Raw genomic sequence first — 16071 nt, forward strand, 5'->3', positions numbered from 1 at the left:
AGTGAAGGAGAATTTTAAAAGACAATTAAACATGTTATTTATGTTATTTGATTAACGCCCTGTTGTCATGACAAATTAACCTCCCAGGAAGTGGTATAAGTTTGTATATTTTTTTTTACTTCATTTCCTGCATTCATTGCAGTGCATCACCAACATGGATAACGACAGCAAAAATAAATAAATGAATAAATAGATGAAATAGTCACATTAGATTCAGTACATTTACTTTGACATATGTAATATTTAATCACTGAAAAGTAAGATGTATCGTGTTTTTCTTTTTTATGTTTAGAAGCCTTTTTTTACAGAGAAGAAAATTTGTTTGGGAATTAATGGATCAGAGTTACACAGGGGATTTTAAGATGATTTATTAATAATAATACTGTTATGGAAAATATTTATTACTCAATACAGCATTGTTGTGCTTCTGACAGCATAAATTAATGAAGCAACATGTAGTGTATACTTTGAGATTAACCAAATATAATTTTACTGAGATAAAATGCAGAATGTCTATGAGTCGTATCACCATATGGTGCCACTGAGACGTTCCCTTTTCATCAAAAATGTTAACATTTCCCACTGAACTTGATATTCAGTGTTTTAAGCCGATATTATGCTGTTAGAATTGCATATTTGCCAAGGTCCAACAAATAAAATAAAATAAATTGCGAGCAGATAAGGTACATGTAAACTTCAAAACGTGAACTTGCTAACAAGTTGAACATTTTGATTTTATATTACCATTAAAGAACAAACTGTGGACATTCACCTAGCTAAATCATGTAACATATTTTTGAATTCCTCAATAGTTTTTTATTTTAATAGATTTTTCACTATGTAAGTGTGGCCGTGTAAATCTTGCCAACACCAAACTATATACAGATGATGAAAATTCCCGAATCCAAATTCCAGTGAAGTTGGGACATTGTTTAACCTCTAAATAAGAACAAATACAAAATTTCCAAAATCCTTTTGATTCCATATTCAAGTAAATACATCCCAAAGACACGATATTACTTTTTTCCACTAAATTTGAATTTGATTGCAGGAAACCTTCCAGAACAACTGAGACAGGGTCATCTTTACTACTGTGTTACATCACATTTCCTTTGAACATCACTCAATAAGCATTTGGGAAATGAGGATACTAATTGCTGAAGCTTTGTAGGTGGAAGAATGCCACTCTTGCTTATTGTTCAACTTCAGTTGCCCAATAATCCGGGTTCTCCATTGTCATATTTTCCACTTCATAATGTGCCACTCCTTTTCAATGGGAGACAGGTCTGGAATGCAGTGAGACACTACCGGACTGCTGGCAGGTCAGTTTAGTTGTCGCACTGTTTTACTGCGAGGGTGCACTACTGCAACACCTGCAGAATGTGGCTTGGCGTCGGCTTGCTGAAATAGCAAGAAATGTCCTTGAAAAAGATGTAGCATATGCTGTTCCAAAACCTGCATTGTGACCTCACAGACATGCAAGATGCACCTGCAATGAACACTAACACACTCCCGTACCATCGCCAATGCTATCTTTTGAATTTTGCATCCATGACAAACCACACAGTCCTTTACCTGCTTGGCTGGAGGATTTCCAAAATCCTTGAAATGTGGACTCATCAGACGACAGTACACTTTTCCACTTTGGGTCAGCCTATCTTAGATGAGCTTGGGTCCAGAGATGTTGGCAGCATTTCTCAGTGTTGATGATACTCTTTGTGGCTTTCACTTTAACTTACATTTGTAAATGTAGTGTGAACGGTGTCAACTGACAGTGGTTTTCTTAAGTGTTCCTGAGCCCATGCGGCAATATGTTTTACACAAATATTGCATTTTGGCACATGGTACATTAGGGCCCCTTTTCCAGTTTACCGACCTGGCATTTGCCATTATTGACAAGTGTTGTACAATTTCAGACAACCTGGAACCCTGCTTGGTTAACAGAGGGTCAATGCAGTGCCACCTGTGGGATCGAAGATTATGGGGATTCACTGTTCATTTTCCAGCTATGCTGCATACATGCGGAAATATCCCCAAATTCTATGAATCTTTTGGTGATTGTTTGGACCTTATTTTATGGTGGTCCAAAGTGTAAAAACAATATAACAAATTGTGAAACACTTTTGCATTTCAGAAAACAAATGAACAAAACATGAAACCTTTTCACATTTCAGGAGAGAAATTACTAAAAACCGAAACACTTTTACATTTCAGAAAACATTAACAAAAGCACAAACACTTTTACAAAAGGCGAAACAAATGACAATCCAGACAACCCGGAAAGGGAACGTCCCACTTCCCAGACATTCAAAAAAATTCCACACCCTTTCTGGGTTGCTTCAATTGTAATTAATTTTGTCATTTGTTTTGATTTTGGTGGATTTGATTTTTGAAATATTAAGGTGTTTTTGCTTGTATTAATTTGTTTTCTGAAATGTAAAAATGTTTCATAATTTGTGATACTTTAGCACTTTGTCAAAATCCCTTAATTTCGTGGAATTGTATGTTGAGAAACATTGTTCTTAAAAAAATGGACTATTTGCTCAAGCAGTTATTCATAAATGGTGAATCTTCCATCATCCTCACTTTTTGACACCTGAGCCTCCCGGGATGCCCCTTTTTTGGCAATTCCTCAACTTTCCCAAACTTTAGTTTCCCTGTCCTAGTTTTTTGGGGGGACGTGTTGCCGGCATCAAATTTGAATTTACAGCATATTTGTCAAAGGACAATACATAATATTCATCACTTTGAATATTAAATGTGTTGTGTCTTGTCTTGTGGTGAATTCTTATAAATACACACTTGAAAAAAAAATTGCAAATCATTGTATTCCGTTTATTTACGTTTTACCTAATATTCCAACTCCAATGAAATTGGAGTTTGTATGAAATACATGTAATGTATTTTATTCTGTAACAATCTATCCTCACCTGGAAATGGCAGTGTCACTGAAACTATCAGAAGGTTTTTTTAATGGGCAGTTTCTCCACAATGGCATGGTGGACAGCGATTTCAGGAGCTCGTGCAAAATGTACAATAAGGTTATACAAATGGAATATACATGAATTATTTTGTATCATTACTTATTACACATACTGTAGTCAATATGTGGAAAATACTGACATCATATGCACCCAAAGGCAAAATTGTATAAAATGAAGGAAGCAAAGACATCATTGTCCTGATCTATGTGCAAACACTTGGACACTTCAAAATAAACAATAGCCAAAATATAAAGATGTACTCTTTAATGATGTATTTTCACGATTATTTCTTTATATATTAGTTGAGTATATTTGGCTCTTTATAATATTTGTAGGACATGCAGGCATGAGAGTTATATTCTAACCTGAAGCTCCTCAGATGTGCAGTATGACCCCTCCATGTTCAGAGTTAAAATCAGAATTACCTTTAATTTCTAAGTATGTAACAACACACAAATAATTTTTCTCTCAACAAGAATGAAGAACAAGAGACATTCATTTAATAGGGAACTATTTCTTTGAAGTGTCACAGTTGTGCAAAGATGCAGAGTGTTCCAGTCTTTGGAGGAGGTAGAGTGCATCAACGCCCCACATTATGTTAAGCTTATACAGAATCCGCTTACCTGTTTGCAGTTCACTGTTATAGACCAGTGCAATGCCAATTGTGCAAAGGGAGCAGTTTAAAGTTATGAATCCCGCAAAAGTCGAAAATATATATTACTATATACTATATTACTAATACATAAATTGGACACTCTAAATTGTCCCTAGGTTGTGAGTGTGGCTGTTTGTCTCTATGTGCCCTGTGATTGTCTGGTAACCAGTTCAAGGTGTACCCTGCCTCCTGCCCGTTGACAGCTGGGATAGGCTCCAGCACTTCCGTGACCCTTGAAAGGATAAGCAGCTAAGAAAATGGATGGATAGATGGATATTACTAATAATGATTGGACCAGCAGGGTTTGAGGGTGTGTCCCATCAACGGTGCAAGCCAGAAAATAGTAGGTTTCCACATATGCCTCTGCCTGCCCTCATCATTCTTCAATTGTTCAATTTAAATGAGGGGTTTTAAAATGGTTTGCCAAGTCATTCGCCTCTTCCACTCATCTATTGCAAAGGCCTTTAATAATGTCCTTACAGAGGGTGAACGGACATGAAGTCAAATGCAAACCAAATCCTCCACCATCCCAATTAATGAGATTATAGCTGTCACAGTGCATGCGTTGCCATCCTGCCCACCTAAACCAAGGAGTCTCATTAAGGCTTGGCATATGCTTTGGGTCACACACGCACACAAACAAACATGCACTTTTACATGGTGCTTTTATAGGGGCACACACTCTGGCACATACGTGTCTTTGCAACCATAAGCTTAGATGAATGGAGAACTCAAGAGCACTCTCTCAAGACACTCTACTGCAATAAAATGGTAGCATATGTGTTAGCACACAATTTAGGTTCACCCCTGCCACAGACAAGCTTATCATCTCCAGCTGACGTGACGAATCCAGTTGTGTGCTTCTGAGCCCCGTGATGTGCATAGCAGATATGAGCTTTGCGCACTTAAGCTTTGTCAATACAGTGACTATTAGTGCAGCTGCTTGCTGGTGTGTAGGCAGAGAGCAAGCAGTCAACACACAGAAATGATGCTCAACTCAAGAAACAGGATCTCAAAGCCAATAAAGAGCAGATCCTTGCAAATAGACATCATGTACTGAGCCACACAGTCAAGCCAAGCACAGTGTTTGTGTCACTTTGTATGCCAAGCACATCTTATCATGCATATTATCTGAAAATCTTTTCATCCGTTCCTCTGCCTTCATCTGATCTGTTTGCCAGCTGAGTATATACTATTTGATTGTCCCTTGCCGTAAAATATTTCACTTCCGTTCCTTGTTTCAGCCAGAGCAGAAGATGCAAAAGTGGAATTGCCGTAATATCCTCTCATGTTGAATACAAGACCATAACACTACATTTCTTTTGACTACTGAATCACAAGAATCAGTTGAATGTTTCATTCAAAGTATGTTTACTCCATTCAAGTGCTTCATCATTCACTGCATGATTCAACGCTGAGGTTTCCATTCCTCTGTGGTCTTTATTACTTATTGCGAAATGGTCCGATTCTTCTTCTTTTTATATTTTATGGCGTTCACCAGCTATTGTGCACAAGGAAAGGTGGTGAGATTTTTAAAAAATACATAATATCTATTCTATATGACATAAAATTGCAGTAGAATTATGGAGATATGTAGATGGTCATCTATAGATTTCTCATTATTATTATTAGCTAACATTCATTTAAAAATGTTTGAACAGAGCCCAAGCAGACTGCTCCCCATTATCAATACCGCCAGTTTATTTGTAGATTGTAAAGATAATGGGGACACACATCCCATGTGTTTGTTTTCATCAGGCTTGATTCACTATTGGCTGTTAACTTGGTTCTCAATGAAAATGTATCCCCGCGAGGAAGAAACTCACTCGGAAAAATTGCTCACTGAGTGATGTGTCCACTGCCAATGAGCGACATATATCTCTTAAGTGAATGATTCTGCCCTGAGTGATTTATTCAATGAGAATGAACTACGTTCCTCCCCCGCCCGTACGCTGGCTGCGTTTTTCACCGAAGATTCACAAGTAACAGCACGCTGTGGCTGAGTTCACCTGACCAGGGAAAGAAACAAATCGGTTCATCAAGTTACTGAGTAAATTCGCTCAAAAGATCCATATAGTTATTTGAATGGATCGTAAACCCATGGCACACCACGAAGTACATGACTCACTCCAATTAGCTTTGCAATTCATAAAAGCGATACCTATAATTATCCATCCATCCATTTTCTGAGCCGCTTATGCTTATGCTCAAAAAGGTCGCGGGAGTGCTTTCCCAGCTGTCTTCGGGCAGGAGGCGGGGTACACCCTGAACTGGTTGCCAGCTGTTTGCAGGGCACATCTAGGCAGACAACAATCACGCTAACAATCACACCTTGGGGCAATTTAGAGTGTCCAATCAAAGCACACTTTTGGGATGTGGGAGGAAACCAGAGTGCCCAGAGAAAACCCACGCAGGCACGGTGAGAACACACAAACTCCACACAGTCAGGGCCGGGATTTGAACCCTGGTCCTCAGAACTGTGAGGCCAATGATCTAACCAGATGGGTAACTGTGCCGCCTACATCAAATCATATTTGCATTTCTGTAGCTGAGAAAAGACATCTTACACTTTTATCTCCTGGCGACACCCCTGATAGCAACATGGATGGAGATTTAATTACATGTAAATCTTTTTTGTGGGAGGGGGGTGACAGAGAAACATACCTTTGAGTTCATACTTGTGAGCTAATTCTAACAATCCAAAATGTTTGTTTCGCTGGTGAAACTATCAATACCAAAACCCCTTTTTTTTCCCGACCCCTCAACCCAACCAAAGATAGGCCACATGGCTGAAGGTTTGAAACAAAATAAAAACTAACAAATAAACAATCGTATTTTCTCTATTTACTGAACAAATTCATGCTTAAAGATATTAAAAAACTAGCGACGTGGCTGCCCCATGGTAGAGAGAGAGAGAGAAATGGCAGCTCTCTCTGAGTTCTAGGTAAATTTTTTGAGTACTATAGAATTGTCCTTGCTTTCTTTGTGGTGCAAAAATGTCAACGTCCTCTGTGTATGCATTTTTTTTTTTTTTTAGCAGTGCTTCCATATTTGCTGTCTGCTAACACCAGCTATGAAGTGAAATCAAATATTGCTGGACCACCTGAATTTGATTTGGTGTCATCCAGGTTCCTAAATTGTTGGCAGGCTTCTAGCGACATGTTTGAATAAACTTAACACGCGTGTTATCAGAGGGTGCACCTTTTTTGTTTGTTTTACTTTGCACTTCTTTTCTTTTTTAACTTGTTAGATCAAATGTCATTTTAACAGTTGTGTCAACTCGTAATAAATCACTGTCAGATGGATGTCATTGTATTCAATAGGGGTAGGCTACAAGTGACAAGAGAGATAATTTGTAACAGTGACAGTGTACCAGGCTCTGAAGCTCAAACCTTCCGCGTCATTTCTCACAACCACAGCTGGTTGCCACTTATATCTGCCCTGCTGTTTTTATGGCCCGAGAACGGCTGGTGTCAAAGCAGTAAAAACTATTAGTACTGCAGGTTGTTGGCTTGGTGACAACGCCTCGTTATAGTGTTGTGTGTTTTATTGTGGCCTTCTGGACAACTCAAAAGATGTACGATCTTAAGTCCTTTTTTTCTGTTGTTGTGCTGCATGACAGACAGGAACGCTGGGTTGGTACAGACCAAAAGGGTCCACCTGTGAGAGCGTCTGCCAAGCTGAAGAGGACACTATCTTGTGTTTTTGTTTTGCTTTGCTTTGATTGCTACCTTTGTGGTTATCTCTCACTGCAGGCAACACTGTGGGGACCTGTGGGGATCCTGGCACGCCAGCGCACGCCAGCAGGGAGGCAGGGAACTTCAAAGTGCGAAGTAAGGTGCGATTCACCTGCGCAGTGGGACATACACTGTACGGCTCAGCAGAGAGGATCTGCTTTCCCAACGGGACCTGGTCAGGAAAACAGCCGTTCTGCAAATGTAAGGGAAAGCTCACAAATGACTCTTTGATGTGATGTGATGTTTGCGACAGTGAGGTGGGAGAGTGGATGAGTCTTAGAAAAATTCTATATACACAGTATGATTTGCATGCAATGGGCATATACAATTCCAAGAAAATATTAAAAAGCACTGGAGGGAACATTTGAATTGCTTAACTGAAGCCTGGTGGTCAAGCCTGCACATGGCTGGGTGGCAACTTTTGTTTTGAATTGTGATAAATGATGAATGGATTAAAGGATTTTTAAGACATTAGCTGAGAAAAACCCCAGCTCTTCATCTTGCATACATAAGTGACTTCCTGGCCTCAGAGCAGATTTTGAGGCACATTTTCAAGTTCTTTTCTCTCCTCTCCTCTGCTGTTGGCCAGCTGGGCGCAGTGCCAGTGTCATTTCTAATATGACAGGCCACCGCACCAGACCCTCTGAACTCCTCTCTAGATGTCTGTTTTCCCTTCAATCTCTCTATTTTTCTCTGTCTTCCTCTATCGCTTATTTCCTCCAGTCAGCCTATTCTCTCACTTCTTTCCAGATTTTTTTCCCTCCTTAATCTTCTTGTCTGGCTGCTTCTTGTTCCATGTGTACTCTTGCCTCTTTCCCTACTCTGTCTCCTGACTGAATTTGTAATGTGAGCGTGTGTGTGCACGTGTCTAATGAGGATTACAGCACCTGGTGGCGTGTGGGAGTGATGTGCTCGAACATCCATGAGCGTGTGCTTGAGCTCATGTGCTAATTGTCAAATCTCCACAGTCACCACAACATGTTTGTTTCCTGCATAAATCACTGTTTCACATTTTCCAGGCAATTAGGTGATCGTGAAGGAAAATACTTTTTTTAATTAGGGTCGATCTTGAGGAAGGGAAAAAAAAGCCAACAGTCTTTTTCTCTCTGATGTTGTCTTGATTTTCTAAAATATTGTATGTATTCCGGGCAGCAGAGTGATCAGATGGAAAGCATTGGCCTCACAGTTTGAGGTCCTGGGTTCGATCCCGGCCCCGCCTGTGTTGACTTCGCATGTTCTTCCCGTACCTGCGTGGCTTTTCTCCAGGCACTCCGGTTTCCTCCCACATCCTAAAAAATATAGATCATTAATCGGATACTCTAAATTGCTCCGAGGTGTGATTGTGTGTGCGGGTGTTTGTCTCCGTGTGTCCTGCAATTGGCTGGCAACCATTTCAGGGTGTACCCCTCCTCCTGCCCGTTGACAGCTGGGATAGGCTCCAGCATGCTCCACGACCCTTGTGAGGCTAAGCGGCAAAGAAAATGGATGGATGGATGGATGGATGGATGGATGGATGGATGGATGGATGGATGGATGGATGGATGGATGGATTCCTACATGAAGTTCATTTGGCATGATATTTTCTTGTGTTTGTATTGGAGTTAAAATGTTGCTATAAATTCTATTTTTCTTGTCGAAGTCATTTGTTTTTTTAGTGGGGGTAATTTAAACTATTAATCTTGAAAAAGTAAAACTCAGTTCTAGAGTTATGACTTGTATTGGATCTGTTTATATGCTTCAGGAGATAGTGTTGTCAAAGACACTATTTTGATATTATATTACACTATTAGTATAGTCTATTATACATTCATTACCACATTTATTTTGGCACTGCATATCATTGTTTATAAAGATGATGACAGTCATGATAATCATTTCATGATAACAATTTGTCTTGTACTTTTCATGATGATATTAATTTTAATTTTATCTCAGATTAGCTCTTGTCTGGAGAACTCTCCTGCATTCTCAATGTTGTTGATAAATTGTTATCTTTAAAGATGCACATGGACTTTACTTTCTTTGATTTTATGCCCATTGCTGATACTTAACAGTGGTCCAGAGTCACTGATTGATGTTCAGTTCTTATGATAGTTGTTTTTGCCTCTTGAACAACTGTAGAAGCCAGCATTGTAGACATCAAATGTATGAAAGCCTAACCGTTACCAGGGCCCTACTTGCTGTGCTAAGGCCCTATCAGTCGTCTGATTGAAATTGGCTCAGCGCAGCTCCTGCTCCACTCACGAATATTCCTAAATAAAGCCGTGACACTGTGGATTAAAGGTTCTTTGCTGGTTCACAGCCTCGTGAAAGAAAAACAAGGCTTCCCTGCATACGCTTATTTGAGGCAAATGGGCATAATGGAAGAACAAGCCAACGAGATCAAGTTGCCCTTTTCCAACTTTTCTGCATGAACCCTAATCAGACTTGGGGGGAAAAAAACACTCCACTGGGTCCAAAGCAAGACAGAAATTATCACATCAATAAATATGTATATTAATATAATACATAACTGATGTTTTCAAAGCCCTCCAACCACCTGGAGACCACCACAATTTAGTTCCTCAGGCCCACAAGAGGCACTCAATTGTCAAGTAGTGAATTCAATGTATGGAAAATGGGAAATTCACAATTACTTTTTGCCTCTGACGCTCACCTCCTCTCATTTCTCACCTTTATTGCAGCCGTGCAGTGCGGGAACCCAGGAACACCTGCTCATGGGCGTATTTCCCATGTGGATGGTACAACCTTCTCCCACTCCATTGTTTATTCTTGTATGGCGGGCTATTTCCTCTCAGGCTTGCCCACACGCCAATGTTTGGCTAATGGCACGTGGTCTGGCATGGCTCCAAATTGCACATGTGAGTATTTTCTGAACAATATTTGTATCACTTAAGTCACTTTAAAGGTTTCCAAGCTGCCCAATATCGCGCAAAAAAGGAATGATGAGCTGAAAAAAAGACAGCACATTCTCTTTATTATGAAAGAAAATAAATGATTTGTGACTAGCTGTGCTCATTGCAAATGAATAGAACATACAAGTAGAAAGTCCATGCAGCAGTCCATAACTCATTTAACTTTTAGTTTCTTACCCCAAACAAAATTGTGAATTAAATGCATGGGTATGGAGCAATACAGTACGCATACTCTCTCTCTCGCTCTCTCTCTCTCTCTCTCCCTTTCTCTCCCTCCCCTGTCCCCCCTCTCACACGCACACACACTATAATTGTCATGGATTTGATTATGAGTCACACTCAATTAACTCAGTAAGTCATTGTTCTTAGTCTCCAACTTTGAAAAGTGGTTTGAAATTAAGCTAAAATAGACACAGATTTGAAGCTGCACATAAACCTTGCAAACTTCTCCTGAACTGTCACGCCTTTTTCTTTTTTTTTTATTGTCTATATCCCTGCAACTGAGCCTTGTAGTAATGAGGCAGTTTGGCAAATTATATGAAATTCAAGACTTCTTCTTTTTCTTTAGATTTGTCCCATTAGGGGTTGCCACAGCGTGTCTTCTTTTTCCAACTTAGCCTATCTCCTGCATCATCTTCTCTAACCCCAACTGCCCTCATATCTTCCCTCACCACATCCATAAACCTTCTCTTTGGTCTTCCTCTCGCCCTTTTGCCTGGCAGCTTAATCCTCAGCACCCTTCTGCCAAAATACTCACTCTCTCGCCTCTAAACATTTCCAAACCATCGAAGTCTGCTTTCTCTGACCTTGTCTCCAAAACAACCAACTTTGGCTGTCCTTCTAATGAGCTCATTTATAATCCTATCCAACCTGTTCACACCAAGCAAGAACCTCAGCCTCTTAATTTCTGCCACCTCCAGTTCTGCTTCCTGTTGTTTCTTCAGAGCCACCGTCTCCAATCCGTACATCATGGCCGTCCTCACCAAGTTTTATAAAGTTTGCCTTTCATCCTAGTAGATACTCTTCTGTCACATAGAACACCAGACACCTTTTGCCAACTGTTCCATCCCGCTTGGACCCGTTTCTTCTTCCTTACCACACTCACCATTGGTCTGTATTGTTGACCCCCAGTATTTGAAGTCATCTACCCTCGCTATCTCTTCTCCCTGGAGCTTCACTCTTCCTCCTCTGCCCCTCTCATTCACACACATATTCTGCTTTACTTCAGCTAATCTTCATTCCTCTCCTTTCCAGTGCGTACCTCCATCTTTTTAATTGTTCCTCCACCTGTTCCCTGCTTTCAATGCAGATCACAGTATCATCTGCGAACATCTTAGTCCAAGGAGATTCCAGTCTAACCTTGTCTGTCAGCCTATCCATTACTACCGCAAACAGGACGAGGCTCAGCGCGGAACCCTGAGGGAGTCCCACCTCCACCTTAAATTCTTCTGACAAACCTACGGGACATCCCACCGCTGTTCTGCTGCTGTCATATATGCCCTGGACTATTCTAACATGTTTCTCCGCCACATCAGACTTCCGCATGCAGTACCACAGTTCCTCTCTTGGTACTCTGTCATAGGCTTTCTCTAGGCCTACGAAGATACAACGTAGCTCCTTCTGACTCAATTCAAGACTATGAAACAAATTTCACAGCGCCGTCTATGTTCTATGTACTATGTTCGCTTTACTTTTCCTGTTGTTCGTGACTCACACAAACAAAATTAGCAATTACATTGATTAATAATAATCAAGCATGAAAAAGGAGCCAAATATCATCACACTTTCCATGGTCACTTCAGGCACACAGATGCCTTGATTGTTTCTGTAGGACTTGATGACTGGTTCACTGGAACTTGAGCCGTCACTTTATCGTGATAGATGGGTTTCACAATGATCCTAGGAGCTGAATTGTCTGCAGTTTCACGCCCCTGGTAGGGTCACCCTTGACAAACAGGTACTCGGTGAGGGTAGCCGCCCTTCGCCTTCCAGTGGGGGTACATGTCCTGATTGTTCTTGGTGCCTGTGCCGAAAAACAGCCATTCAAAGTACCCACTCTTTTGGGAGTCTTTGGAGGAATGCTTTAGAGCGTTCCCACTGGGGACTCCATTACTGTACTGGTGCTCTTCAATGCATTTGTGGGCAATGACAGTGAGACTTGGAACAGCGTGATTGGGCAAAACTGGAATAAACCCGACTGTTATTTTGTTATTGGAGTTCTATGGTCACCATGCTTTGTCCATAGCAATGAGATACTGTTACTTTGAATTGGGACTTTGTGAGTCAGTTGGGAGTATACATCGAGGACCTCTTCAAGTCTGCTGACATGCCTTCTCATCAGGATGCAGAATCTGGGGTGTCTGAGGCAGGCTCTCCTATCTCTGGGGTTGACACCACAGGGTTGGTTAAAAGCTCCTTGGTTGCAAAGCCCTGGGGTGGATGAGATTCACTTGGATGTTGTGGGGCTGTCCTGTTCGACACACTTCTGCAAAATAACATGGACATGCCTAACTACTGGCAAAGGAAAGCAAATTTATTTGTATAGCGCATTTCATACACAGGGTAACTCAATGCACTTTACATGATTAAAAGCATTCAAATACAGAAATAAGATTTTAAAAAGTACAATTAAAACAGGTTGTTATTAATGAATGTTCAGTTTTCTATATGTGCTTTCTGGTAAATGCCACCTCTCGCCTTAAGTCAGCTAGGATAGGCTGAGGATCAACTACATTCTTAATGACGACAAGCAGTGTAGAACATGGATAGATGTTACGAGATAAATTCTCATGGAGAAAGAAAGAAAGAGGGAAATAGAGAGAGGAAATGTAGCTTAACACTGTTGGTGGCTGACAAATTGAATTTTCAGTGCATGTTGAAGAATTACCGAATTAGTTGGAGTGCACTAGAAAAGACACAAGCTCAGTGAACTGTGAAGTTACGCCATAAAGTGTTTTTCAAAATTAACTTTTTAACTATTATTCCACTAGGCTGTGTACTTGGCAGTTGTGTGGATTTGTAATTCCCTTTTTACCATTCTATACTGATGCTGGCCTTTCTTTTTTCTCTGTTTGAGGTTTAAGGTTAAGATTAGATGCTGAGTTCCTGCCAGCATACCAATCAGTGTATTGGGTGAGCTTTTAGCATTGACCTGGTTTCCTAAATGTTGTGTAAATGAGCATTCCAGCTGCATTAAATCACAGTCCCTTGCCACCAAAGATAACACAGGGACAAAAATGTTAGATCATGAAAAAACAATGTGAAATAACAAGAGATTGAGAAGAGACTGATTCAAACTTAACTCACTGGCAATCAGGTTTTTATTGCGGTTATGACAAAAGCTTTTTCCTTTTGGCTTGTCCCGTTAGGAACTGCCTCAGTGAGTCATCTTTTTCCATCCATCCATTTTACAGCTTATCCACGCAAGGGTCAAGAGAAGAGCTTGAACCTATCCCAGCTACAGTATCTTTGGGCAGGAGGCAGTATACACCCTGAGCTAGTTGCCAGCCAATCACAGGGCACATGGAAACAAACAACCATTCGCACTCACAATCTCACCTACAGGCAATTTAATCTCCAATTGATGCATGTTCTGTTGGATCTGGAAGGAAACCGGAGTACCCGGAGAAAACCCACACAGGCACACGGAGTACATGCAAACTCCACACAGTTGGGGCTGGATTTGAACCCTAGTCCTCAGAACTATGAGACAGACACTATAACCAGTCACCCCACCATGCCGACTCATCTTTTTCCATATGCACCTATCTCCTGCATCTTCCTCTCTAACACCAACAGCCCTCTTGTCCTACCTCACAACATCCATTAACCTTCTCTTTTGTCTTCCTCTCACTCTTTTGCCTGGCAGCTCCATCCTCAGCACCCTTCTACCAATGTACTCATGTACTCTCGCCTCTGGACATGTCTTAACCGAAGTCTGTTCGCTCTAAATTTGTCTTCAAAACATCTAACTTTGGCTGCCCTCTGATGAACACATTTCTTATACTATTCAACCTGCTCACTCCGAGAGAGAACCTCAACATCTTCATTTCTGCCACTTCAAGCTCTGCTTCCCGTTGTCTCTTCACTGCCGCCATCTCTAATCCATACATCATTGCTGCCCTCACTACCGTCTTATAAACTTTGCCCTTCATCCTAGTAGAGACTTTTCTGTCATATAAGACAACTGACACCTTCCACCAGGTGTTCCAACCTTCTTCCTCGCACTCTTCCCTCTCCACCCCTCTCATTGATGCACATGTATTCTGTTTTACATTGGCTTCTATTTATTCCTGTCCATTCCAGTGTATGCCTCCACCTTTCTCATTGGTCCTCCACCTGCTCCCTGCTTTCACTGCAGATCACAAGGTCATTGTGGTCCAAGGGGATTCCACTCCAGTTTAAGGGGAACAAATGTTTTTTTCATCGAGAGTTTCATTACATAATCTAATAATTCTCTCTATTACATTTGTCAATTATTTTAGTGAGGTTTGTGGGTTTTTCGTTCAGTTGGTACCAACAATTTTGTTCTGTTGTGTGAAGTATTTACAGTAAACAAAACACAAACAATACAGAGCCATATTTAGATGATATGTGAATCACTTCTAACTAACAACAGACTCCCCGACAGACGGACGAGAACCCGATGAAATATTCAAAAGGACAGGCCTACAATTGTTCGATTTCCTCGCTTCAAGTCTTGTGTATGTAGTGTACTCAGGAGGACACATGCCAGGCGAAATAACTACTTCAGGGGTGCCCAAACACTGGTGGGGGAGCCGTTGAGCAACCCCAATGCCAGGCCACACACATCGACACATTTAGCACCCATGATTTCCATAATTTTTATTATTACTGCTTTCAGAGAATTTTTCGAGTTTGGTGACGATACGTCTAGTTAGCTAGTTAGCTTTTGTGACACACTACTAAACTGTCCTTGCACTTCTATTTTGTTTTGCTTTGTGTGTTATTAAATTGTCTTAAACGCAATACAAGAATTTTGTTATATTTTGCCGATTTGACCAAGGGGATTTATTCTAAATTTACACGTAACATATACTATAAACTGTGAGACAAATTAGTCCCCCACAACTATTATTTTTTTAACAGCTCTATACACCTACCTGTCATTTAGAACCCACAAAGCTCTCGTCGTTTGCACTCGTGCAATCCAATTTTCACGACGAACCGAGTCTTCTGGAAAAGTGTGAAGAGTGAATACATCCTCTCGAGTGTTCAAGCAAAATCTAGCAATACAACAAGCTGGCATTTTGGCTAACGCAGGAAAAAACAGCTACTTTCCTGCCGGTAAAACAAGTATAAACACACGAAACCGCCAGTGTGGGCCTGTGCAAAAAACATCACTTCCTGGTTCTTCTCCAACACAAATGCCTCAACAGGATTTTCATGCCTGGAGATGCAAAAATCCATATATGAGAATATCCTGACATGTGGTGAAAAAACAGATGGGTCCATTCCGGCTGACTTTATAATTAAAATCACACTTAAAATTATGTTTTACGTATCAATGGACCTTTAAAGCTGTGCAAATGGACAATTTGTTGAAAAGAGTGTGTGTAGAGGGTGGGGGGAGCAGTCTCCCATTGACTTTACAAACTCAAAACTATTTTGTACAAACATTTTTGTTTCTAGGATTTACCAATCCTTTGAATCACTAAACTAATATTTTGTTGTATGACCACAGTTTTTTTTAAAACGACTTCACATTTGTGTGGCATGGAGTCAACCAACTTTGTGACAATTCAACTGTTATTCCATGT

The 16071-nt window shown here is 40.6% G+C and overlaps 1 protein-coding gene across 4 annotated transcripts in view; it reads left to right on the plus strand.

Annotated features, from left to right (window-relative positions):
• The window catches only part of LOC133500874 (CUB and sushi domain-containing protein 3-like), a 299335-nt gene that overhangs the window by 226587 nt on the left and 56677 nt on the right, over positions 1-16071 (plus strand). For all 4 annotated transcript variants that reach the window (XM_061820098.1, XM_061820099.1, XM_061820100.1 and 1 more), the window contains 2 exons: positions 7395-7577; positions 10061-10237. In XM_061820098.1, the coding sequence (XP_061676082.1) occupies positions 7395-7577; positions 10061-10237 (360 nt within the window). The remainder of the gene's footprint in view (positions 1-7394; positions 7578-10060; positions 10238-16071) is intronic.

Source organism: Syngnathoides biaculeatus, chromosome 5 (genome assembly GCF_019802595.1).
Source record: "Syngnathoides biaculeatus isolate LvHL_M chromosome 5, ASM1980259v1, whole genome shotgun sequence".
Lineage (NCBI taxonomy): Eukaryota > Metazoa > Chordata > Actinopteri > Syngnathiformes > Syngnathidae > Syngnathoides > Syngnathoides biaculeatus.